This window comes from Lates calcarifer, linkage group LG18 (genome assembly GCF_001640805.2).
Source record: "Lates calcarifer isolate ASB-BC8 linkage group LG18, TLL_Latcal_v3, whole genome shotgun sequence".
NCBI classification, from domain to species: domain Eukaryota; kingdom Metazoa; phylum Chordata; class Actinopteri; family Centropomidae; genus Lates; species Lates calcarifer.
In genome coordinates, this window is record NC_066850.1 from 7,202,609 (window position 1) to 7,226,985 (window position 24,377).

At 41.7% G+C, this 24,377-nt stretch overlaps 3 protein-coding genes across 7 annotated transcripts; 2 read left to right on the plus strand and 1 right to left on the minus strand.

Moving 5' to 3' along the window:
* The first annotated feature begins 23 nt into the window (after nt 1–23).
* Nucleotides 24–1,994, plus strand: ccdc59 (coiled-coil domain containing 59). Its single transcript, XM_018671009.2, has 4 exons — nt 24–309; nt 674–1,034; nt 1,228–1,336; nt 1,457–1,994. The coding sequence occupies exons 1-4, from the start codon at nt 162–164 to the stop codon at nt 1,619–1,621; spliced, it is 783 nt and encodes a 260-aa protein (XP_018526525.1). The 5' UTR covers nt 24–161; the 3' UTR covers nt 1,622–1,994.
* Nucleotides 1,995–2,139: 145 nt separating this feature from the next.
* cracr2ab (calcium release activated channel regulator 2Ab) lies at nt 2,140–12,831 on the plus strand. Of its 5 annotated transcripts, none has more exons than XM_018671004.2 (18): nt 2,140–2,485; nt 3,270–3,623; nt 5,010–5,121; nt 5,639–5,828; nt 5,961–6,107; nt 6,967–7,057; nt 7,200–7,295; nt 7,541–7,728; nt 7,936–8,007; nt 8,200–8,248; nt 8,359–8,441; nt 8,727–9,420; nt 9,586–9,724; nt 10,229–10,310; nt 10,907–11,021; nt 11,462–11,563; nt 11,732–11,808; nt 12,005–12,831. In XM_018671004.2, the coding sequence occupies exons 2-18, from the start codon at nt 3,468–3,470 to the stop codon at nt 12,090–12,092; spliced, it is 2,481 nt and encodes an 826-aa protein (XP_018526520.1). In that variant the 5' UTR covers nt 2,140–2,485; nt 3,270–3,467; the 3' UTR covers nt 12,093–12,831. The 5 variants fall into 5 exon arrangements, 3 of the variants coding, with proteins under 3 accessions (XP_018526520.1, XP_018526521.1, XP_050933556.1); XM_018671005.2 differs by having other exon boundaries at nt 9,589–9,724; XM_051077599.1 differs by having other exon boundaries at nt 8,820–9,420.
* LOC108879652 (protein arginine N-methyltransferase 8-B) lies at nt 12,634–24,368 on the minus strand. Its single transcript, XM_018671008.2, has 10 exons — nt 23,450–24,368; nt 22,568–22,792; nt 20,967–21,122; nt 20,294–20,357; nt 19,046–19,188; nt 18,623–18,710; nt 16,934–17,049; nt 15,075–15,225; nt 13,681–13,802; nt 12,634–13,442 (listed from the first exon to the last, which is right to left on the minus strand). Exons 1-10 carry the CDS (start codon nt 23,516–23,518, stop codon nt 13,359–13,361), a joined length of 1,218 nt encoding a protein of 405 aa, XP_018526524.1. The 5' UTR covers nt 23,519–24,368; the 3' UTR covers nt 12,634–13,358.
* Nucleotides 24,369–24,377: the final 9 nt, after the last annotated feature.

The window sequence follows — 24,377 nt, forward strand, 5'->3', positions numbered from 1 at the left end:
TAGCAAGAATTTAGAAAAAGCCCTCGTGTTAAACGAACTGAGCATCGAGATTAGCTGCTCCGTAATCGATTTGTCTTGTCTGCTTTGTTTTACGACATCTCCATGCGTCTGCCGAACCCACATGTAAACATTTCACGTTTCCTGAGAAGAATTCAACTCAAATGGCACCGACAAATCAGAAAATGAAGAATAACAAGTTTACAGCGAAAGATGGCAACTGGAAGAAATCAAAAAACAACGTACAGGGTGTCAAGAAGAAGAGGAAATGGGTCCCGGAGCACAAAGTCTTCGAGGGCAGCGTTAAAGAAGGTAAGGTTTTTTTTCTAAACTCGGTGAACAGCTTCTCTGTTAAAGTAGATACATACTGAATGGGAGGTTAAATCATACAGCTGCATTCACAGAGACAGATTAGCATCTGTGAAGAACAGTCCATCCTCACAAATAAGTAACTGTCCCCACTGAAACGCACGTTGCCAAATTCCATTAAGAAATCCCATAACTATATATTTGGCTTTTGTTTGTTATGATATGATACTAGCTAAAATATTCTAAAACGTGCTTAATTAATTATATTACTTTCCCGGTGAATTCGGCATATAAATGGTCCACCAATCAAGCCTTTGAACAAACAGAGTATCAACTTGACTTTGTGGTATGCATTTTTACTCTTAAGGTCAAGGGTTTGCTTTCAAGAGGAAGGAGAAAGTCAGACATGAGTACAACAAGCTGCTGCGGAAGGAGAAGAAGAAAAATCCTGCTTCCAACCCAATGTATAAGGAGGAGTATCCAGAACATCTCAGGCATCTATACATGGCTGAGGCAGAGAAACTGAAACAGGAGGCCTGGACGAACAGAGTGAACAGGAGTAAGCTGAGAATGAAAGGGCAGGAGAAGGGAGAAGAGACAGCTGAAAATGATGCTGCGGCACATCAGACTGAAGCTACTGATCCAGCCCCTGAAGTTGCTGGTGAATGTGAGCTGGTGGATTCTGTGGCGGGGAACCCTGACCCAACAGCAGCCCCAGAGAAAGACAGGTAAGAACTATTTTTTTGGTATGATATTCAAAAATATAAACCCCAGAAATGTTTGAAATGTGCATGTTTTGCCCCATGAAAACTGCCCAAATTGGAGTGTAGTTTTATTATTGATTTTGTTCTGCTATCAACTGTTGTTGAAAGTTGATTAGGAAACACAGAGTAACTCTGCCTCTCTGATGTTCTCTTCCAGTCTTCCAATAAGCAACCGCATGAGGAAAAAAATGCTGAAGAAGACGTCCTACCAGAAAACAAAAGAGGAATTTGAGAAAATCAAAGAAAAACGGAGAAAAAAGAAAGAGGTGAGCAGTTTCCCCTGTTACTTATAACCTATGGGAAAAATAAGTTTTGTTTTGCTTGACCTCTGACATTCTACTGACTGGTTGTCTCATTCTTATGTATTTATTTTTGTGTAATCTCAGGAGTACCTGAAGAACAAGCAGCAGAGGGAAGAAGCCATTCAAAGGTACAAACAGAAAAAGATGGAGACGTTCCAGATGCTGAGCAAAAAGACCAAGAAAGGACAGCCAAATCTGAACCTCCAGATGGAATATTTACTTCAGAAAATCCAAGGAAGTGGGAAATGACTCCTGAATCACAGCTGATCCTGGAGAATGAACGGACATAAGCGTGGACTGCGCCTGTATTTGACTGTGTCATTAAAAACCTGATGAGAAGCATCAGGGTTGTGCTTTCACTCAGTCTTTTCAGTGGTGCTCTGTATGTAGAGCGGTAATCTGACCAATTTGCCTCTATACTCTGAGTGAAAGCTTGCAGTTGTTTAATTTGACAAGTGCTTTTACTGTTATATTGAGAGTTTGCATTATTTTGTTCCAGAAAACCTAATGTTGCAGTCCATCTTAGTCTCAGACCACAAGATGGCATTGTAAGATATGAAGAGATGGCAAAACGTGCTCATGCAAGATATCCAAAAATCAATAAACTGGAGTTTCCTGTTGATTATTTTGAAATGGACTGTGAATATCAGTTTTAGTAAACTGCCACAACACAAACTGATGATTCAATAATTAGTCATTTAGCAACAATCAGTTAGTTTTGCTTTTTCTGACAAGAAAAAATCTTGAAAAGGTCCCAATAAAGCTCCTGTCAGCAACACATTAATATTCAAGACACTGTGGTCTTGAGTCTGCTGTCGCCATAGCTACAGATGTTGTAAAGGTGTTGCATACATGTCGCCCTCATAAAGAGAGCTCACTCTGCAGCCCTCTCTCCCCCTCTCGCTCTCTCTCTCTCAGTGTGGGGAGCAGAATGTGGACTCAGGCTGAAAAGCCTCAGGCCGCTTCCTCATGACATCACATGGTTGCAGAATGACTTGTCTAACATTCAGTCTGTGAAGCAAGACTTCCTAAACACAGAGCGCGGTCACCTCTCTGTTGATACTGAGAGCGGATAAAGGGCTTGACTTTCTTGAGCGTTATCATTTGTAAAAGGTAAGAACTTTTCCTCCTGTTTCTGGTTTATTTAAAGAAGCAGTTTGTGTGTGTTAAATTTGAGGGGAGCTAGATCTGTCTTTACTGTTCCTCCACAGTGTTTTTTACTGCACAGGGTAAAATATGTGGCATTTACTTGCATTCAAAAAAAATCTGCTGGAGAACACAAAGTTGAGTGTTTTTAATCATTTTCATTTGTTAACAGTGTTGTTTGAGTTGTGACATCCAATCTCTTACTCACCACTTAAACAAACTTTCTCATCTCAAGAGTTTAGTTGACTCCAAAACCAGGCATCTGCGTCTCATATCTCACTGACTGTGAAGTGTTTGCTACATATTTAGAATCTCTGACAAGACAGACTGCAGCTCCAGGTCTCAACAGAACAAACAGGGCAGTAATTCAAAACCTCGTTTGAGTCATGTAGTTGTGATGACAACAACAACAACAAAAGCTGCAGTGAAAGCACAAAGGGAGATACATTGTATACTTCTGAATTCAGGTTCTTGGTAACAGCTCTTACAGTCTTGCAGGCATTATGCCATCATGTGTTCTGTACGGTGGGGTATTAAGATAATCCTTTACACTGTTTACATACTTTTGTGAGTTGCTTGTTCCAGGCTAATTAGAAAAGGGAAGTACTGTAACAAGTGTGGTACTGTTGCATTAATGTTCTGATTACTTGTGTAATCCACCATTTTCCAGGTAGTTTCAATAATGCCCCCCCCACTGCTGTTGTAAGAAGTTTTAACCACTGTGTTTGTAATATTTCTCTCTGTTTCAAAGGAACCAGTTTTGAGAGTGTTTGTGTTATCAGCGATCTCATCATCTGATGCTACTTCCTGTCTCTGTTGTCATGGCGACTGTGAGAGCCCCAGAGCACAGGATACGGGCCCAGTGAAGGAGGCCCCATGTCTGATTTCCACTCCTGACCGCCGCTTACGCACCACGCCAGTTCAAGCGTCCCTAGACAGAGTCCCAGATATGGAGGAGGAGGAGGGCAGGGTGAATGGCTTTGGGCCGAGCTCAGGGAGGAGGGGTTCGGACTGGGGTCACATCGCCCTGCTGGACAAGACCAAAGAGTTCTTCCAGACGTGCGACGTGGAGGGGAAAGGCTTCATTACCCGCACCGATATGAGGGTTAGAAAAGGAGTGTGTGTGTGTGTGTGTGTGTGTGTCTTGGAGTTGAGAAGGGAAGCAGTCCAGTTTATTAGAAGATTTATTTCATTTTCAAACTTGTACTCAACAGCCCCAACCAGTGCTGACTCAGATAACATAACTTGAGGCTATTATGATATTCCCACACAGCTCTAACTGCAAAAGGCCTTATACATTTTTTTGAGTAGATCTCCCCTTTAATCTGGTGTCAATTAATCATATTGATCATTAAAGAAACAACTTACAAGGTCATGGAGCTCAAGGCGTTGTCTTCAAACTGCTCATTTTGTTCAAACAAGTTCTCAAGACAAAGATATTCACAAAAAAATAGAATTCTTCACTTTTGTGAAACAAGAATCTGACGTTTTTCCTTTAAAAATCACTTAAACATTCAACTAATTATTGTAGTTGCTGCAGTTCTGTTCTGTTCTCCAGCAACTGTCTAATCAACTAATTGTTTCAGCTCTATGTGGTTTTATATTTAAGTGTTAGACCTTTTTTTTAGGGTTTGTTTTTCCTAGACACACTCACTCTTTAACATCTCACATCCTGTCTTTTAAAATGCATGGATGAATTCATTAAGCCTCCGCTAAGAACAATAGGTCAAGGGGACATGCTTTTACCTGTGGCATAATTTTGTGTCCTGCGGTGCTGTAATGACAGTGAATGGCAAGCAGGAAACACTTAGTGTCACAGTCACCGCTTTCCCTCAGTTATGAGATTTTTTTTTTTTTTTCATGTTTTATCAGCATTGTTAAAGAAGCACTTCACCCACTCAGTGTGCTCAAAACAGACGGTGAAGTGGCAGAGTAGCACCATTGATGGAAATGTTTATTAATATAGGTTCAGCTCGCTCCCTCTTCTCTCTCTCTCTCTCTCTCTCACACACACACACACACACACTCATTTCACTGGCTGAAATTAAGAACAAGAGCAGGGACAATCTACGCAAACCTCTTCAAAGCACTAACAGTGTCCGAGCTGTGTTGTCCGTTAATTAGCACAGGGTTCTATTGAGCTTCATGGCTGTTGTTTGTATTGAGGGCTTCCAAGAAAAGCTGTCATGCATAAAACAGTTTGTATTAGTGTTTATTTTGTGGAAGGATTTTGTATGTGACATATATAGATTACGATACTAATAGTGGTGTAATGTCCTTTTTATGTTCAAATTTGTTGATGCCACTGGAACTCTGAATTTCCTGTGCAGATTAATAAAGTATCTATCTAATCTAATCTAATCTAATCTAACTCCTAACCATGTCCATAGTCAACCATGTTATGATATTTTGTATTGCAGGTCATTCCAGTGCAGTTCAGCTCAGTGCAGCAGCATTTAAACGCCCCTTTGTGTTTATATTTTCCTGGCAGAGGCTCCATAGAGAGCTGCCTCTGTCTGCAGAGGAGCTGGAGGACGTGTTTGACTCTCTGGATACAGACCGTACTGGTTACCTCACGCTGGAGGCATTCTCCTCTGGATTCAGTAGGTTTCCTGCTGTCAGAGGCCTTGAGCTGGCATCACACGGCTTATTTTGATCTGAAGTTTATACCAGAGTTCTATCTGTCAAACCTGGAACAAATGGCATAACAAATATGGCGTCATGTTGAGCCTTGACACAAGGTAAAGGGTGGATTTTTAATGCAGTTAGCTGCTTAAAAGGGAAATAATATACAGGATATGCCATTTGTGTTTGAAGCCTATAAATGACAAGACTATGTAACTTTAGCTAAACAGAAGCAACCTCGGCTACAAGTGACAATTGTGCATGCTAAATGCAGCATAACAGAAATACAAGTAGACGAGAGTCATGTGTAATGTAAGTTACATCTTTAAAATGTCTCTTATTTAGTAGCTTTTTTCCCATAGTGCACCTGTACAAGTGCTAAACAAGAGAAATGACTGTTTTAGAAACATGTTTTCAGGCTAAAGCTAATGTTCAGATGTGTCTGTGTTGTTTATCTAAAAATGTCGTTTCTGCCTCCCCATGCTGGTCTCTCAGGTCAGTTCCTACACGGCCGAAGGATCTCTGTTGCTGATGACCAGAATCAGGCCTCCAGCCCTATGTTTAGAACCAAGGAAGCACTTTATCAGAGCCAATGGGAGGCCAAGCTGTCAGGAGTTGAAGACGAGGAGGAGAGGCACTTCTGCATGCTGCTGGAGAGCCTGGGAGCCAGTAATGTGTTTGAAGAGTGAGTGTAATATATGCGTATATATAGTGTATATGTATCATATGTACGTCTGACATTCTGTGTGAAGCCTGAGATGTAGTTTAATTTGACTCATCTCCCTCATTGTGTCTCCTGTCTTTCCTGTCTCCTCAGTCCGGGCGAGGTGCGCAGTCTCTGGGCTCAGCTCCGGCGAGACGAGCCTCACCTCCTGTCCAATTTCGAGGAGTTCCTGGCCAGGGTCACCCACCAAATAAAAGAGGCCCACCAGGAAAAGAAGGAGATGGAGAGTGCCCTCCAGAGGTAGTAGGAGAGAACACACATGTAACATGAGAAAAGGAATATGAAAGAAAAAAACAGGACAAGAAGAAGGGAAGGAATGAATAGGCAAGAAAAACAGAGAAAAGGCCACATTTCTCAATTACTTCCCACACTTCAAGCATTTAAGTACTGTACTTTCTGTACCACAATACACTTTGTTCTCTCTCATTAGCCACCTAAGGAACAGTTGACATAATGGTGGATTTGTGTTTATGTTACTGCCCCATGTTGGGCCTGCAGCCAGAGAGCGTTTGCATGGATTTACCCATAATTCTCTATAGAACAATGACCCTTAAATCCATGTCAAATGACCACTAATCTGGAGGTGGAAACCCATTAATTCAATGTTTTGCATGAAAAGCAGTGAGAAGTTTGATATATCTTGGTCAGTATATAGATAGCTCCAGAGCATCATGCTTGGTTATTATGAAGATATTGTCAAATTGCAGGTGTGTGTATGTGTGTGTGCACATATGCGTTAATGTAATGTTAAACACGTATATCTTAGTTTTCCCATGGCACTGCATGGTACTGTGTAACAGCTTGTTATTCCTTTAGACTTTACTAATTGGCTGATTTGGGTCAGAGGGAATGTAAATACCACTCAGTATTCTTTTGAAAAATGAACCTCAGCGTGTGTGTGTGTGAGCGTGTGTGTGTTTGTAAGTATGTACATGTAATTACAAGTACTGCAGGAGTAATACATCCTTAAGCTCAGCCTAGACAACAATGCCATTCTGTTCCTAGATGTTTCTAGGATGTTATGTCATACTGTGTTTTTCACCACTTTGCCATCAACATTATTATTTGTTGTATCCCTTATATCTAATATATCTAATAGGAAGGCAGCGACACACGACAGTGAGATCCGTTATTTATATGAAGAGATGGAGGCTCAGATCAAAAATGAGAAAGACAGACTGCTATTAAAGGTACAAGTGCTCTTAACCGACCAAACAAAATCATTCCCTGTTCTTTGTAAAAATGGTGTTTGATGTGTAATGTTTAACCCCAATCACATGCCTCTCACTGACCTTGCGACCTTTGACCTTTTTTCCTCTCCCGGCCGTGCAGGACTCTGAGCGTCTTCAGTTGCGTAGCCAGGACCTGGAGCACCAGCTGTTTTCAAAGGAGAGAGAGCTGGAGCAGCTTTTCCAGAAACAGAAAAGGGTGAGCGGTTAATGTACAACACACAACAATATCCATTCATGCAAAATTTAGGCGGTATGTTTAACTGGGAAATGTAAAAGGGTCCACATAATGTTCATAAAGTCAGTGTGTGTACATTTGTGGTATTAATCTTTAACATGTGTCATGGGGAGGGGATTTAAACTGTTCCTTTTTTCCTGATATACTCTAAGCACTCTCGCCCAGCTTTAGTGCACTTTCATCCCTGTGAATATTTCCGTCTCCAGTTAGAGCTCCAGTGCCGCGAGCTGAGCAGCGAGAAGCAGGAGAGCCATGTGGAGAACGTCAAGCTGAAGATGACCAACGACGAGCTGTCCCGAGCGCTGGAGAGCACCAGCCAGGAGCTGGCGCTGGCCCAGGACCAGCTGGCCATGCTGCAGGAGCAGGCTGCCCGCCTGCACCAGGAGAAAGAGATGTGGGTATACACACCCAGTGCACATATTTCAGTATTGTTTGTATTTATATTCATCTCAGAGTGTTCCCTCACCACTGTTAATTCCTTGTTATGTCCAAGATATGCCTTTAAGAGGTGATCACATTAGGTTTGTAAGACTACAAACACACACTGACTTGTTCTTCTTCTGAGAGTTGAGGATTTGTCTGTCATTCTGTCTTGTTTCAGGGAAATGTACAGAGTGACTGAGGGTCTGCAGAGAGAAAAGCAAAGTCTCATGAAGCAGCTCGACCTCCTCAGGTACGGTGAGAATGTCCAATCAGGAGGTAGTTGGTTTTAATCTTTTTGGCTTCTGGCTCAGTCCCTAATTGGCAAATCAGATTCCAGTAAGTCAAAGGATTTTTTTAAAAGACTCAGGTGGGGCAGAGAGAAAACACTTTTTACTCTATCCAATGCAAGATTCCAGTTTTCCTCTCCTCTTATTCATTTCAGAGAGATGAACAAGCATTTAAAGGATGAGCGAGACATGTGCTGCGGAGTAGTAAGTTAATGCTGTTTTCATGCAATTGCATTGCAGTGGTTATCTACTGCTGCATTATTTCACTAATTTAAAAAAACGCTGAGTAACACTTCCTCTTTTGTTTAAACAAGCCTCGAACCTCACTCAGAAAGAAGCAGAAGCAGAGAGCGGGCCTCACCAACATATTTGATGACAGCAGCCAGCCGGCAAAAAGGTGACTCATTTATCATCCTGATACTTTTAACACAAATCATCCCTGTCAGATTGTTTCCTGTGCGGCCAAGAAGAATTTCCTCTTCTGTGCGGTGTGAAAATCATGTGTCAAAGGAGGAAAAACAGAGGATATTTGATTCTAAACACTTCCAAAAATCAACTAAATTAACATTTTAGTTTAGCAGACAATAAAATCAGAGAAATTTGAGCAGTTTGGCCTTCAGATTTTCATCTAAGTCAAGTGAATTGATCCAGTATATCCTCTGTTTCTCCTCTGTTTCCAAAGAGCCTCACTGTTGGTGGATGGGTCCTACCAGTCTCTGGAGGCTTTGCCTATAGAGCACCTTCAAATCGTGTTTGTTGCTTCCTCCTCCTGTAGTGAGGATGATACCACCACCACTACTACCTCCTCCTCCTCCACTGCCACCGCTGTTCCTGCCCCTGCATGTCAACAACGCCCTGCAACAAAGAAAAACTCCGGCTTAGCCAACGGCTACGCCAACTCTGCTCCACCCAAAGGGCATGATATGAAGGCAAAAGCCAAAAAGGCGCCCAGCAAGATGGCCGCCACCAAGAGGACGCCTGGGAAAGACAGAGAAAGAGGGAAGAAGGTGGAGATTGAAAAGAAGAGGACGGGGGTGGAAGAGGAGGTGTTGGATGCCCCTCCGGATGGGTGGCCCCTCCGACGGGTCATCTCCATCGAAGAGGATCACCTGCCCCACCTGCTCCAAGGCGGGCCCCAGCCCTTACTGCACCAGCTCAGTGAGGAGGAGGACGAGGAGGATGAAGAGGAAGAGGAGGGAGCACGGAGCGACATTGAGTCTAGTGTTGTCATGGCAACAGACCAGCCTGCCACCCCAACTTCCAGTCACATTCCAGTCTTGGCAGAAGCTCCCCTGGCGAGGAAATCCCGCTTTTCCCGAGCAAAAAAGACACCCTTGTCTCCGAGAGGACAGCCTGTCGGGAAGGAGACTCAGCAAGTGAGTCCACAGCTTTGATGCTTTAAAGTGACACAAAAATAATCTTGAATTTATGTGTGCAGACAAAGAGTAATTCATTTATAGAGTGTGATCAGAACAAAAATATTGATCTTTCTCTCTCTCTCTCTCTCTCTCTCCCCCTTGCTGGTGTTTTATTATCATAAGAAGACAAAGGAGGGAGCACTGTTTGCCCCAGACCGTCTGTTTAAGGTGGTCCTGGTTGGCAACTCCAGTGTAGGCAAGACATCTCTGCTACGCTCCTTCTGTGAGGGCCGTTTCCACCCTTCCACCACTGCTACTGTGGGTGAGAAGAAAGACATTGTAATAATATTGTATTGTGTGTGTGTGTGTGTACAGAAAAGTGCTGGAGGCTGATTTGAACAACTCTGAATGGCGTGTGTGTGTATGTGTGTGCTCCTGGATGCTAACACAGAAGAGGGCGACTCAGGATCACATGAAAGGGCTTGTGAAGTCACACTGCCTGTCTAAAATCCCCGGCACACATTGTACAGCAGATTATGTCACTTCTGATGAATTTTTCTGTATGCTTTCATCTCTCCCAATCCTCACTGGGGCTTTGTTATCTCTACTTTGTTCAACCCTTCTCATCTGAAATCAGTTTCACACCTCATTAGGCCCCCCAGTGGCCATTTTTGTCTTTGGTACTCTGTGATAAACAATTATTATGTAATGTAATGTAGGAACGTATTTTATCACTCAGTGACACTAAACAAAAACCATTCAACCAAGAAATGATTCATTAATTCTGGTTACAAATTATGGAAATATTTTGCTGTGTCTTGATCAGGCATTGACTACAGTGTGAAAACATTAACCCTGGACAATATGCAGGTAGCCATGCAGCTCTGGGACACAGCAGGTCAAGAGAGGTGAGTGTCTGTTTATTTTTTAGAATAAAGAACAACTGAAGTCATAAGATATTATAACCTAAAACATAAATTGGAAGTTCACTGAGAAAATTAAGTCAAAATCAACAAATAATCATTAACATTCTTATGAATTCTAATTGGCCAATTGCTACATTCCCAAAGAGACACAATATTAATAATGTCCTGACATTTTTTTCATAGAAGCACCTCAAAGTATTTTTGTAATCCCAGTATATTGTAATACACTTTTGGTGTACTTAAATTTTTTCAATGTACTACTTTAAAGGTGCTATATGTAGCAAGTTTTTTCTATCGCTACATAGCCAACATTAGCATTAACAGCTTGACTTACTACTATAGAAGAAATGTTATGAATTCAACATCAAACTTGATTCCTTTACTCATCAAGTGGTCGAAAGCAATTCCAATACTTACTCTAGTTTTGCTTCTATCATTTTTCTTCCATTAAAGTAAGGTAAGTAAACACCTGTTAATGCTAATGTTGGCTATGTAGCAATAGCAAAAATTTACATATAGCACCTTTAAAGTGTATAATTCCTCAACATGCTGACATTGGGATCCTGTCATTGATGCAGGTACCGCAGCATAACCAAGCAGTTCTTTCGGAAAGCAGACGGTGTGGTGGTGATGTACGATGTCACGGTGGAGGAGAGCTTCAAGGCCGTGCAACCCTGGCTCACCAATGTCCAGGTCTGACCTTTGACCCAAGAGGTCCTCTACAACTCTTGTTTTCTTCATGAATCAAGTTGGGAGATTGTGCTGGCTTACTTATCAAACACTAAGTAATTTTACTTTATATCTTTTATTTGTGGTCTTTTTTGTTTTGCTGACTTTAGTGTTGAACATTAATCCAACATTTTTATTATCCATATATCAAACAGGAACATAAATTTCTACTTAAATTTTAAAAGGAGCACTCTACTGATTTTACATGTGTAAGCCATGTTGAGTTGTATTATGGGAATTGTAGGATCCATTGATTTTGCTGTTTGATCCACTCTACAGACTAAATATCTGGGGCATATATCAACCTCTGCTTCACTGATTTTGACCCTTTTATTTTTCTTCTGTCTCTCACAAATCCCCTAGCTTGATGGAAGTACTAAATTGGTGGACATCTCTTTTTACAGGACGCTGCAGGAGAAGGGATCCCCGTCCTCCTTCTAGGCAACAAAATGGACATGGATGGAGGCAGGGAGGTGTCATTTAAAGAAGCTGAGCAACTGGCTTATGTGAGTTTAATTTATGGATGATTGACCTATAATGATTTTTTATGTGTTTTTACTGCTTTGACTGCAATTGTAAGATTCAGGATTTCCTTTCAAATCCTGTTGTAATCCCAACACTAAAATGCAATTATTGACACTTCTAACTTCTCTCTGTCTACATATCCTGTGTAGGAAAACAAGGTGATGTTCTTTGAGGTCAGCGCTTACACAGGCAAGAATGTGACAGAGTCCCTGACGCACCTGGCCAGGTAAGATCACGGCTGGGAATCCAGTCAGTGCGTAATATAACAGACACACTCTGCACACCAGTTATCATATGCATGATAAAACCACTGAAGAGCAGTAGTTTTGTGCTTACCACCTTTTGTCAGGAAATTAATCTGTAGAGGTAACACCACTGGCTCATGCAGTTTCCTCTTTTTCTCTCTCTCTGCCTTTACTCAGAGTGTTAATGGAGCAGGAGGACAGAGTGAGAGATACAACAGTCATCCTCAGCGCTCAGCCCATAAAGAAGAAAGCCTGCTGCAAGTGAAGACACACTGACCAACAAGAGAAAGCTCAATACTCTGTAAGGAATCTACATTTGACCACTTTTTGATGGTGGATCTGCAGTGAAATCAGTATTGGACTCGGGTAAAGACCTTAACACAGATTGAAGTCGTGTCTTTTGACCCAGACATGCAGTACACGTTGAAGTCTACATGAAGGATGGTGTTCCCTGTGCGAACAAACTGCTGTCAGGCTTAAATGATAAAGCTCAGAGAATGAGCTTGTCTAAAGTGAAAATAAGGTGCTGCATCATTTCCTGTAAATAATGCTGTGTTGCCAAATCACAGTAGTGCTGTCTATAAGATTTAAAGTGAAAACTGATTCTGTACTATGAGAAAAATCTTAAATATACTACAGGCTTTTCATAACTGAATGTTAGATTTACAGTCTCAAATTCTCTGTATTTCTCTGTATCTGGTGGAGTGTATGTTACGTAGTTATATTTTGTTGAAACTAAAACTGAAATAAATTATTTGGAATTCATTGAAACAGTAGTTTTAAATGAAAATCGTGTGAGAAAAATCTTGACTTGAATCACTAACATTTTATTCATCATCACATTCTTTTTTCATTTCCTTTCTCTAATCTCCAAAACAAAGTGGTTCATGACATATTGCATCTGTTTGTTACTGTTCTTGAGGCATTGTTCTGTTTTATTCTGGCACCAAAATACAGTTGCTCTGAATTATCCTCAATTAAAGAAATAAATAAATTACATTTCATCTCTCTGCAATCAATGAAGCAAAAAACGTTCACATGCAAATAAATAATGAAATAAAACACGATTGATTACTGTACCTTCAATACAATTATACAGTGCACAAATCATAATTCTTAATGTAGGACTAAAGGAAAAACAGTTAATGACTGTGCTGTAACCTTCTCAACATCACGCAGATCAATGCTTTTCAATTAGCTGCACTAACAATATAAAGTAAATACTTTTTATTTTATATTCAAAATAATCAAAACAAAACTCAAGTTCATTTTGGAGGTTACATTCAACGACGTGCCCCGAGTCGATCAGGTTGGTACACGTGATGGCACTATTGCTGATAGATACTTGCCTATTCTGATGACATCACAGGTGCTGGCATAATGGCATCCAATCAGATGCCTCGGGTCGCTTTCGCTGACCAGCTGGAATGCTTGTTGGAGAGCCAGTGCCCTCCCTCCCCCCACATGTAGGTGTGTCCAGAGGGGCTGAGGGAAGGTCTGCACCGGGGCACTGTTGTTGTTGTTGTTGTTCCTAACGCATTTTATAATCGTGGGAAATTGCAGCCTCACATAGTTGTCCTTTAAAGTCCAGCTCGAGGGTGAACTCCAGGTCACGCTACAAAATATAAAACAATAACTAAGAAATTGGTACATATGAGATACTTGTGCTTGATAATACTCTGTACTACCTTATACTTCTACTCCACTTATTTTCAGGGGCAAATATTGTACTTTTTTACCCCACTACAATTATTATATCTCTGATAAATACGAGGCTACATCTCAGTACTTTCTCCAACACTGTTCAAGTCTAAATTATTTAGAATTCTGTTCTAAACTTTGATGAGTCTTACCACATTCTTCTCATTGGGTCTGACAGCAATACTGCCAAAGATCTCCTCTCCTTTCTTGACAGTTAAGTAGTCCTCTAAGTAAAACACCGTCTGCTTCCAGTGTGTGCTGGGAGCATCTGGAGCTAAGGATAGGATGGAAATAGTTGAAGGGAGAAGGAGAAAAGTGAAAGGGAGGAACATGTGCAAGAACAAGAAAGAGACAGGAAAAAGGAATAAAACAAAGATGATACAGGGAGGAGAGGAGAGAAGGTGAGGAAGAAGCGAGGAAAGAGGTAGGAAACGTGTTTAGGGCGAACAGACTTACAAAACAGTTCAGATTAACTGACTAAACTGTCTGTAATTTACTCACCCAGTGGGAGAAATACAGAGGCTTACAGGAGAGACCTCCTTCAGTGATGCTCAGCCTCACAGCTAACAGACTAAGCCATACATAGAACCTCCTCTACACAACATTATGTAAGCACTGGATGCCTGAATGTATTATCATAAGCTTACATAACATCTTAGCTACTCTCGCTATAATAGGTGTCCTCAACACCATGTTACCAGAAGTGCCTGGTGATTCCATCGGTGCAAACGCCGGGACTGGCTCATGTAACACCAGCAGAGTGTAGCCAAGAGCTAAGATGCTGAAGTGCAGGAGGTTCCTTTCTATTGCCACTGATTTACTGCTCAAAATAGCTGCGCTCAAGAAATTTGGAAGCTTGGTGGGCATCAGAGTGGGCCAGAGTGTGAAAACTAAATTTAACAGTTGCTCTCTTTGTGTACTTTTATGTACTCTTTTATAAATGCCTGCATTTTCTAGTGTTTTTCTAAGGACATCAAAGCTTAGAGGAAATAAGTTTGCTTACTTAATGGTAACTGTGATGTTCTTTTGTTTGTTTTATTTGCTCAGGTTAGGTTTTTCCCCACATTTCCCAAAATGAAATGTATATACTTTTTGCAGGAGTAGATGTTGTAATGTAGAATTCATATTCTCTCCTATAAAAAGAAATATTCTGTCTTTTGTAACAGTGAATTTAGATCTAAACTGACAGTGTAGGAACGGCTGCCTCTGCTTTGCTTTCTCTTTTCAGTCTGGACTTTCTCCTGGGAGGGCACAGAGAGTATTTATGCAACAGTGACCCTGTGAATGTTTTGTTTCTCTACAATTGCAGGGTGGTTATGCTGTTGCCATGTCTGGTGCCTTGCAGTGAGATGTTGAAAACAAACCTGGCAAGTGTGATCCTTGTATAGTCACATTATAAGGACAAATTTCATTCACCTCCACTGTATTAGGATGGTGGCAGAAATATCACATACAGATATCTCATAACATGAGGAATTTGGATGTACCAAACCTTTAATGGTGGCATAGGAAACAGTGTGTATATCATGAAGATATGACCCCTCACCAGTGGAAAAGCCAGTCTTCTTGTGACACTTGGTGAACTCGATGTTGAAATAGGTGACGAGGGCATGGACATAATCGTTGCGTTGAATCTGCAGACAGAAGGCCGAAGTGAAGGACAAGTCCTCTGGCTTCACAGTGTAGATGTCCACTTCCTGGAAACAAATGCGATGTTACTTTATTTTGTAAAGAATGCTCTCAAGAGATGTCTGTTCCTTTTCAATTCATGAATTTATCCTGTTGGAATAGTGGCACAGCAATGTACGAGAACGCACACACGTTGTCACCCCCGACTTGCCATCTCTCTCACACACACATACACACATGCAGTACATGTGTATGTCAATCCCTCTTGATTATTCATCATGATTATTGTGCATGTGTGAGTGTATGTGTGTGTGAAAGCCCACAGGTTGAATCACGGCTGGCAAATGAAGCCTGCTCACAGTACACATGCTGTGTGGGTGTCCTCCCTCAAGTCTACAAGGGAGGGAGGTTTTGTGCGTGTGTGTGTGTGTGTGTGTGTGTGTGTGTGAGTGAGCAAATACAACGTTTGTGTTTGCTCGTGTCTATATCGAGCGCTGCCTTATGAATATGGCCACAAAGTATTGCATATTGCTACCTGCCAAGCATCACACTGGGTACACAACAGGAGAGGAGCAGGTGTGTTCCTGCTTTGCTTGAAGATGATGTTGTATTTAAGAAGATGGGAGAGGGAAGAGGAGGGGGAGGGGGGATTTTACACTGCAACCTGTTCATCTTGCCCGGCGTATTGGGCTCGACCATGTGGCGTCAGCATGGCAGATTGTGATTTAACACCTCTGTCCTTTCCAATGATACCAGACCAGTATCACATACAGCAAACTGCAGGAGCAGAGAGAGAAAAAAGTCCCTGGGAGCCACTTTGTAATTTTAGTGTGAGAGGAATGAGTGGCAGTTTGAATTAAGATGGGGTGAGGCGGCTGGCAGCAAGGGGAAGGGGTGAATAAGCCCTGAATACATACATGTGAAAGATATACGGGCAGTGAGAATTAATTTTAGACCAGTGTGTCAGTCACTAAGAAGAAACCACCCTCCAACTTCGCAAATAAGTCACCTTTCTGAGCACAAAAGGAACCCTCCTTTTGTGCACTGTGCTTATCTGAGCAATGGAGAACCTGTTTTCATTCCTACTGGTGATTCAACGCCTGCTCTTGTGTGACATTTCGCCATTGCACGGAGGGGGAGACAGAGTAAGACCTCCCTATTCGCTCAGACCAGTGAGGCTTGACATTGTTTAAATCAAAGAATGTGAAAGGAAGATGAAAGGTAAGAAGAAGTGAGTGATTAAGAAGGAAAATGTGAGAAATGAAACTACAAAATGACATGAGAAAGAAATAAGAGGGAGGATATTGAACACTCAAAAAAGAGAAAAACATGCTGTAAAGAAGGGAGGATGCACAGTGAGGGAGGAAAAGCAATGAAAAGAGAGGTAAAGGTAGAAGGGACAAACAAAAAAGCCATCACAAGCTATCCTCTGTTCATTTGTGAGATAAAAGACAAGCCACTGTTGTATTTTCAAGCATGGAAACAGAGCCACACACTATTACAGCTCTCCAGAAATCTCTATTATGTACTAGAAAATTGTCTCAGCAGATGGGGAATGTTCAGCGGCTTGGGGATTGATAGCTGGCTCTGACTTTTTTGGGGAGTTCATGTACTTGGCGGCAGAACACAAAAATGAAAAACTTTGCTTGTGTGGATGTGAGCCTCAAACACATACTGTAGGTGTCTCAAGCTAATAAACAATATGTTAAGGAAGACAAATGCTTGAGGTATGTTCACAGTCCTATCATGCATGCACACATGGACATACAGACTAACCTTCAGGAGGCAGGCGTTAGTCACCACCTGCTTGGGATCTACCACGTCCACCAGAGGCTCTTTGATGGCCACGTTGCGAATGCAGCTCATGTCAAACCCGTACACGTTTTCCCACCCTGTGAACACACACAGGCATAAACATCTGGGGCACAGCAAACCATGTAAATGCACACACACGCATTTTCTGAGTTTTTACTCTTTTTTTTGCGAAGCTCTGCTCTCTCTGTTCCTGCCAAAGCTGTCAGCACAAGAAAAGGTAGCAGAGAAAATAAAACAGAAACGCTTAACCCCTGCCAGGAAGAACAGGCCCGCGCTCATGCTGTCTTTCCGTCTATCCAGGCCCTATGTGGAAAAAGACAAGCCCTCCTGAAAATAGACTCCGGCCTCCTCCACCTCCTCCACCATGTCTGGCAGGCTTTTTTTTAAATAATAATTTGGGCTGAAAACACACCAAGCAAGCCTTCCCTCCTCCATTCCCTCTGTCCCTCCTCTCCACCTTGCTTTGTCATGGGGCCAAACACTAAGTCTGTATGATGAGAAGGTGGAATATGCCACCAACGCAGAGAGAAACTAAAAATAAGAGCGCAAGGGTTTGGGTAGACTGAATTCTTTTGGGATTTGTGTGAAAGCATGTACCTTTGTGTGCATGCCTAGATGTAATAGAACAGGGGAGGCCACCTGTGCAGTAAACGGAAACTCAGTAGAAGTTATTGACCCAGATTCTATGTCTATGCACTTTTAATTTTTGTGCTTTGATCTGGATTGCAAGGTTAAGCTCAGCGCTCCTGCTGTGATAGCTACTTGAACACATGGAGTGAGTTTAGAGCAAAGAATATGTGTAGAATAAACTCGCCTCACTGGTTCAAACTCTTTTAGCTGTTCTTTCTAAAAGGCATATTTTACATTGGGACTTCTATGTTCAAATATTCAAATAGCTTTTTTATTAATGACAAACACTTTTTATTACTTTATATATCAGTAATAAGCCATCTGTAAAATTCTATTTACAGGTTGCTAGGTTGAGAAAAAAATGTTTCTTTTGTATATCCTAGCATAATTTGCTTTGTCTGTTTCGCTAATGTTAACTCAGCTAGCTTAGCTACATATTTTGACAGCTTCTACAAAAGGGTTGCAGACCAAAGTCCATTTTTCAACCTGTTGTTAACATTTACAAACCCAAATGGTACACTTGCCTAGCCTGCCTGCCTAGCACCAGACAGCAAATATAGCAGAACATAGTGGAGCAGCTAAAGCGTCAGATATTCGTGTAGACAGTCGGTGGAGAGCAAAACACCAAGTATGAATATTGGACATATTCATCAGGTCTTTTGGGCTCCAAGCCTAAGCTGGAGTTCGTACTTGGTCACCAAAGTTTCATTGTAAGAATAGGTGTTTGAGAGAGGGAATGACAAAGGCACCACCTGAAGCTGTTATTTTAAGGCCAAATTGTTATATAATGTTGCTTTAACCTTAATAAACATATCAGTTACAGTCTATAAGACCCTTCATAAAGTATGACTTATTAGAAAGTAGAGCCATACTTTACATTGCATATTGATTTCACTTCATCTTCACAGTGATCATTAATTATTCACAGCTAAGAGGGAGACAGAGACAGAAGAAGGCAATGACTTAGCAAAACTGATTGCCTTGAAAGCGAAAGGCAACAAATTTACTGCAACTACTCACAATGAATCTTGAAGTCCTTGTACTGCCTGTCTTCAATGGCTACCACATAAAGAGCAGCTCTGTCAGGGAACATCAGGCCTCCTGGTTTCTGGACACCAAAAAAAAAAAGCTTCAGATATCAGTGGACGCACTACAAAGGCCATCCATCATCTTTATTGTTCACACACCTGGCATGTAATATAAGATCACAAGTGCTGAGTTTAAAGCCTGCAGGCAGCTACTGAGCTGAGAAACCAGATCATTCATGTATGACCTCAGCATCTGAGCAGCAGACACATGCACGCAAGTGTACAGTAAATCCTCTACTTAATCACTGTCTGGTGTGTTTATGTGTCAAAAGCCTTATTTGTCCAGCCAGCTACACACACGCACATGCACTAAGCCCAGCACCCTCCCCTCAGGCCTCCAGCAGGACCATCATACCAGCCATTTGTCCCTGGCAAAAATGACGGTGTTGAGCATTGACTCGTAGAAGAGGCAGTAACCCATCCACTCTGAGATGATAATGTCCACCTTCTCCACAGGAAGCTCCACCTCCTCCACCTTGCCCTTGAAGATGGTAATGACTGCAGTGTGGAGAGCCACAAAACAGCAGGCAACAAATTACTTCACGGCATCTTCATCACATTAATGCAAATCGGACAATGACTCTGCCCTCCGATAACAGCATTTTTGTGCCTTGGGATTGCTGTAAATTAGTGCAGTTTAATTACTGCACCCATCTTGTACCTCAATGTTTTATGCGTGCATTTTGTTTGCCTGGTTTTCTTTTTTCAGTTCTACCCTCTTTGACCCATGATATGGAGATACAAGATGAGATATTTAAAAATGAAAACAAAGCCTATGTGTTGTCTAAGTAAAACAGATCTAAAACAGTTCACTGGTATTATCGTGTCTGATAATTATTAGAGACTGATACAATAAAATAAACAGTACTTTTTAACTGTATTGCAAAACAAATGCAAATGATAAACCAGCTTTACAAGGAAAAATGTGCAATGTGCTGTACAGATTTCTGGAAACATGTATGTATATATTTACTAATATTACGCCAGTAGAAAACATTCTCTCTGCACAGGTGTTCAAACATTCAACACAGTCACTTTTAATCTGATGCATATAGAATGCAGACAGGTTCTTTGTAAACTAGATAATTCTCAACCCTCAGTACCTCAACGATAATTGTGTGTTGTTTTTTTTTTTACTTAATTATTGCTAATTAATTGCCAGTATTGCCTTTAATTAGTGGATGATGGCCTGTACATGATAGGGTTTGCACAGTTTTAATTCTTGTGTGTCTTTCTGAGATCATTAGCTAAATGCCTGATTTGAAAATGTAAAAGCTGAAACAAAAGCCTGTCTAATGTCAAGTGTGCAGGTTATGAAACCAACCATCTGTTGCCAGTCCTCCATCTGTGGAGTTCAGGGTGGCATTTTACAATGGTAATCAGCCCCACTGAGGGATATTCTGACTGATGGCAGAGATTATGATTATTTGACATCAGAGACGAGCTGCCACTTAACCATCAGAACTGTGACTAATGTTGCTGTGTGTGACGGTAATGATGGAGATATGCTGATTTTTCACACTGCTTCTAATCCAGATGTCATCTGCATTCAGACAGATGGATAAAAGATACATTGTAATGATGGAAAACCACTTCAGCTTACCATTGTGTAGGTGATTCGACTTGATGATCTTTTCTGAATATTCAGATATACTTGAACATTCTATCTGTAGGCAAAAACAGAAAAAAGACTTCCTTGTCAATAGATATGACCAGCAGAGTGTTATCTACCACATTCCTTCCCCATATATAGTAGGTTCACCTTTAGGGTAATAAAGGAAGGACGAATTTAATCAAACCGTGATAATCCATCTAAACACTTATGTCGCTGGTCGCTCATCTCAGACCCTGTGCCACATGAAAACTAATAAATCATTTTGCTCTCCCATCCATAAGTATAATACAGTATATGAATCATATATAATGGTGGGAGACACAGCCGGTAATGTAGGCTATAACCTGTGACTTGCAGTCTTGCCCTAAGGGGAGCCAGATGTCTCTTATTGCCTCTGTCTGAGAGAGATTACCAATTTCTGGACTAAACTAGCTGCTGGCCCTTAAGAGGAATTTAAAAAAGGCAGGGTGTGTGTGTGAGTCTGCATGTATGTGTCTGACATAGGGAAGGAGAGGCCACAGATGAGAAATAATGCAATATTTCATTTGAACCAGTGTGCTGCTTTTCTCCCTCATGAAGATTTAAATAAAAGCAGAGACTGATGAGATGATCACAACGCAGTATCTGTTTGTGCTCAAATGGTGCATCTTATCTGTCTCACCCCGTACACGTGTTTGGCACCGGCGTTGGCAGCGAACATGGAGAGGATCCCCGTTCCACTGCCGACATCCAGGACAATTTTATCCTTGAACACGTGCTTGTTGTGGTACATGGCGTTCCGGTAGGTCAACGTTCGCACCTCGTCTTTCAGCATCTCCTGTTCGAATTGGAGACAAAACTAGGATTTCATAGCTATGATACATACTAATTTTTCCAGCCTTAAATCACATGCAAACGATTCTTTACTGATCAGGTATAGGCTACCCAAAGATTGGTATGATTCATAGAAATGCTCAAAGGAACACATAAAAACATAATGTTACATAATGAGCATACAAATGTGTTCACATTATGCAAAAAAGTGGGCAGCTGTATAGTTTTCCTCAGCATGTAAACATAGTTTTTCATGTATAATGAGGTAGAAAAAGCAGTATTTAGGCCAAAAGTCTCTGTGACAGTGGCAGAGCTTCTTGAAATAGACAGGAGTACAACACAAAGCCTTTGGAGACCGCCTGATATCCATCTCCCTGAGCCCATTCACACATCCCACTTTCTCTTCTTTCTTGCTTTGCACTCTTCTAATCAGGGCACTCTCTTTGTCTGCACACAGACAAAAACCTGACCCACATGCTAAATATGGACCCTATTTAAAGAGTCTATATGTCCCAAAACTTTTCTACCGCCACCTCTTCGCAGATCAAGGTCATTACCTAGGGTATAGCGCTACAGTTTTATTTAGCAGTTCACTGTAGATGGTTATATAAGACACTGACACATTGTTTTCATTCATTTGAAGACTGCAGCACATCTGATGTCTAAAGTGATAGTTGGTAATGAATAAAGTGCCTCTTCTGTGAGCTAGAAGACACTCTCCACCAGTGCAGATAATTCAGCAGCCTTATGTTACCAGATACAAGATATCTTTCTTAAAAGTTGATGTTTGGTTGTTGATAGGCAGACAGTTGCCTCTGAGGTTTGATTTTAATTTGGGGGAATAATATGGTTAGATTTTGATATTCAAATAGTGTTTAGAGGAACTATAAACAGCTTTCAACTTTAAACTTCTGAGGGATGTTTGAGTCATTCTGTTTGTTGGAGTTTGATTTCATGCTTTGTTAAAAAATGTTTTGATAGAAGATTTGAAAGAGCTGGAGGACTGACAATTCTTCATAGCTTGTATTTTTGCTTTTCCTACATGATTGTTTTGTTTTGTTTTGTTTTGTTTTGCTCTTGTTTGGGCTTCAATTTGGCTTGCTTACAAACTTTTTTGTCATTTTCAGATCCACTGAACTGAGGATTGAACTGAACTGGAATCAAGTATCTGTATGCGATAGTTTCTCCAGTATGGGTAAAAATATAATCTGTGCCAGACAGAAGATTTGGATCACTACCAAAATCAGAGCCTGTCTGTTCATGGAGATCTGTTGGTGTGAAATCAGCTGCAATTTTTGACATTTCCTGCTGACAGAACGCCAGACTAACAGGGCTGAAACTCCCTGGCAAAGTTACGGAGCATCAGGTTAAACAGAACAGGAAGCATCTGGTGTCATTCTCTTACTCTAATCATAACCAAGCTGCCGCTTGTCAGCCTGCTCTGCCTACCTCGTGGATGCCAAAATGGGCATAAGAGTCGAAGTAGTAGTCCCGTGATGTCATTTCCTCCGGGCTGATGAACTTGGCAATCTTGCCTCTGCCAGGACAGGTGGACAAGGCTGCTACATGAGGCGTATGGGGGACGCAGGGCACATGGTGGGCAGTAGGCACTGGTTTAGGCAGTGGGGAGGGCTGGGCAGACTGAGAGAGGGGGGAAGTAACAGGCTGTTGCCGCTGTTATGGAGGAAAAGGAAAGTAAGGAGAAAAGTTTACATCATCGTTAAGACAGTTACAATTACAGACAACAATGCATAAAAAACAATGAGTTAGGAATGCTGTGGAAGGCAAATACACAACTACAAGTGCTGTTTTGAGTGAGTGGACCTAATTGCACGTCAACGTGGGGCTTACGGAGGCAAAATTAAATGCAAGATAGAGGGAAAGCATGTAATAAGCAGTAAAAGAGAGCATAGGCTTTGTATTAACACACACGGGATGCAGTAGTGGGGATACACTGCACACTCGAGGAAGAGCCGGCAAAAGATGCAGGTTCCATTTCAGCACCAAGGACAGCGGACATGGCCACGTTCATTATGTCCATGCACCCAAACCTGATCATTTCACCCAACTGCACATTTTCTGCATGCATTATCACTATTATTGCAGTTATACGAGTCTGCTTAGATCCCCCATAACATCTGCAGGACACTGGGATGTGCACTTTCCTTTGCTCGCACGCCAGTGCAGCGGTGATTCTAAATGATTCTGGCATCATGATTAACACACATATAAATAAAATTCAAGTCAAATGTGTTGTCATTATAAAATTAACCAGGCTGAGAATGCCCCGGTCCCGCTGCTACCGGGTGCAGGACACCACAAGGTCCCTACCTCCGAGCTGTCCGCCTCCGCCATCTTCCGCCGTAGCAGCAAACAACGCGACGAATGCCCCAGTCCCATGAGAGCCGACGAGATTTAGGCTACAACTCTTCTAAGTGTACGGAGGGTCTGAATTTTTAAAAGAAACGTGTCAAAAATAACACTAAACCACCGAATGCGTGGCTTAAATAGATGTAAAGATTAAAGTCATAATAAGAAACGACTGTAGGTAGGCACAGTTTCGATTAAATTAAATGAATTCCCGCAGAAAAGTTGTTAAATGGATTTGCGCGAGGTGAAACGTCCAGTAATCCATACTGTAAATGGGATACAGGTTGTTTTTAGTGGGAGGACTCAGGATGGCAGAGCAGTCTATTGGCTGGGGAGACCGTGTTGCGACTGAAAGGTTGCAGGTTTGATCCCAGCAGGAGTCGGCGTATCCATCAACACCCGCGCGCACCGTATAGCTGTCCTCGTGCAAGACGCGGAACCCCTACCTGCTCGAACATTTCAAATCTCTGGGTTATGAGTATCCGAGAAAATGTAAAGTGTCACTCACGACCAAAAGAAAAAAAAGCACACAGTTGCGCGCTAGAAACAAAACTCCACAGCAATTAAATGTTTCTACTCTTCTTCACCGCTTAGAAGCACTTGACATCTCTCAGCATTGGGATGCACTACTCCCTTCATCGCGTGCGCTGTCGAAAGTCCTTTCCGTAATCCCGATGGGGTTTCCCGGAGAGAAAGTTAAAGGGGTTCTAACTGTGAGTTTGCACAGCCATTCGACACGAGCTCCACAGATGGCATGAAATAAATCGTGACAAAAAATTTACAAAAACAGTTTCTAAAAGAAATAAATCTCTAAGACAGGTGCCTCATCACACCAGACTTTCCCACACAAGCAGAAATACAGGCTCTCTGGCAACCAGCTTCTCAGCCA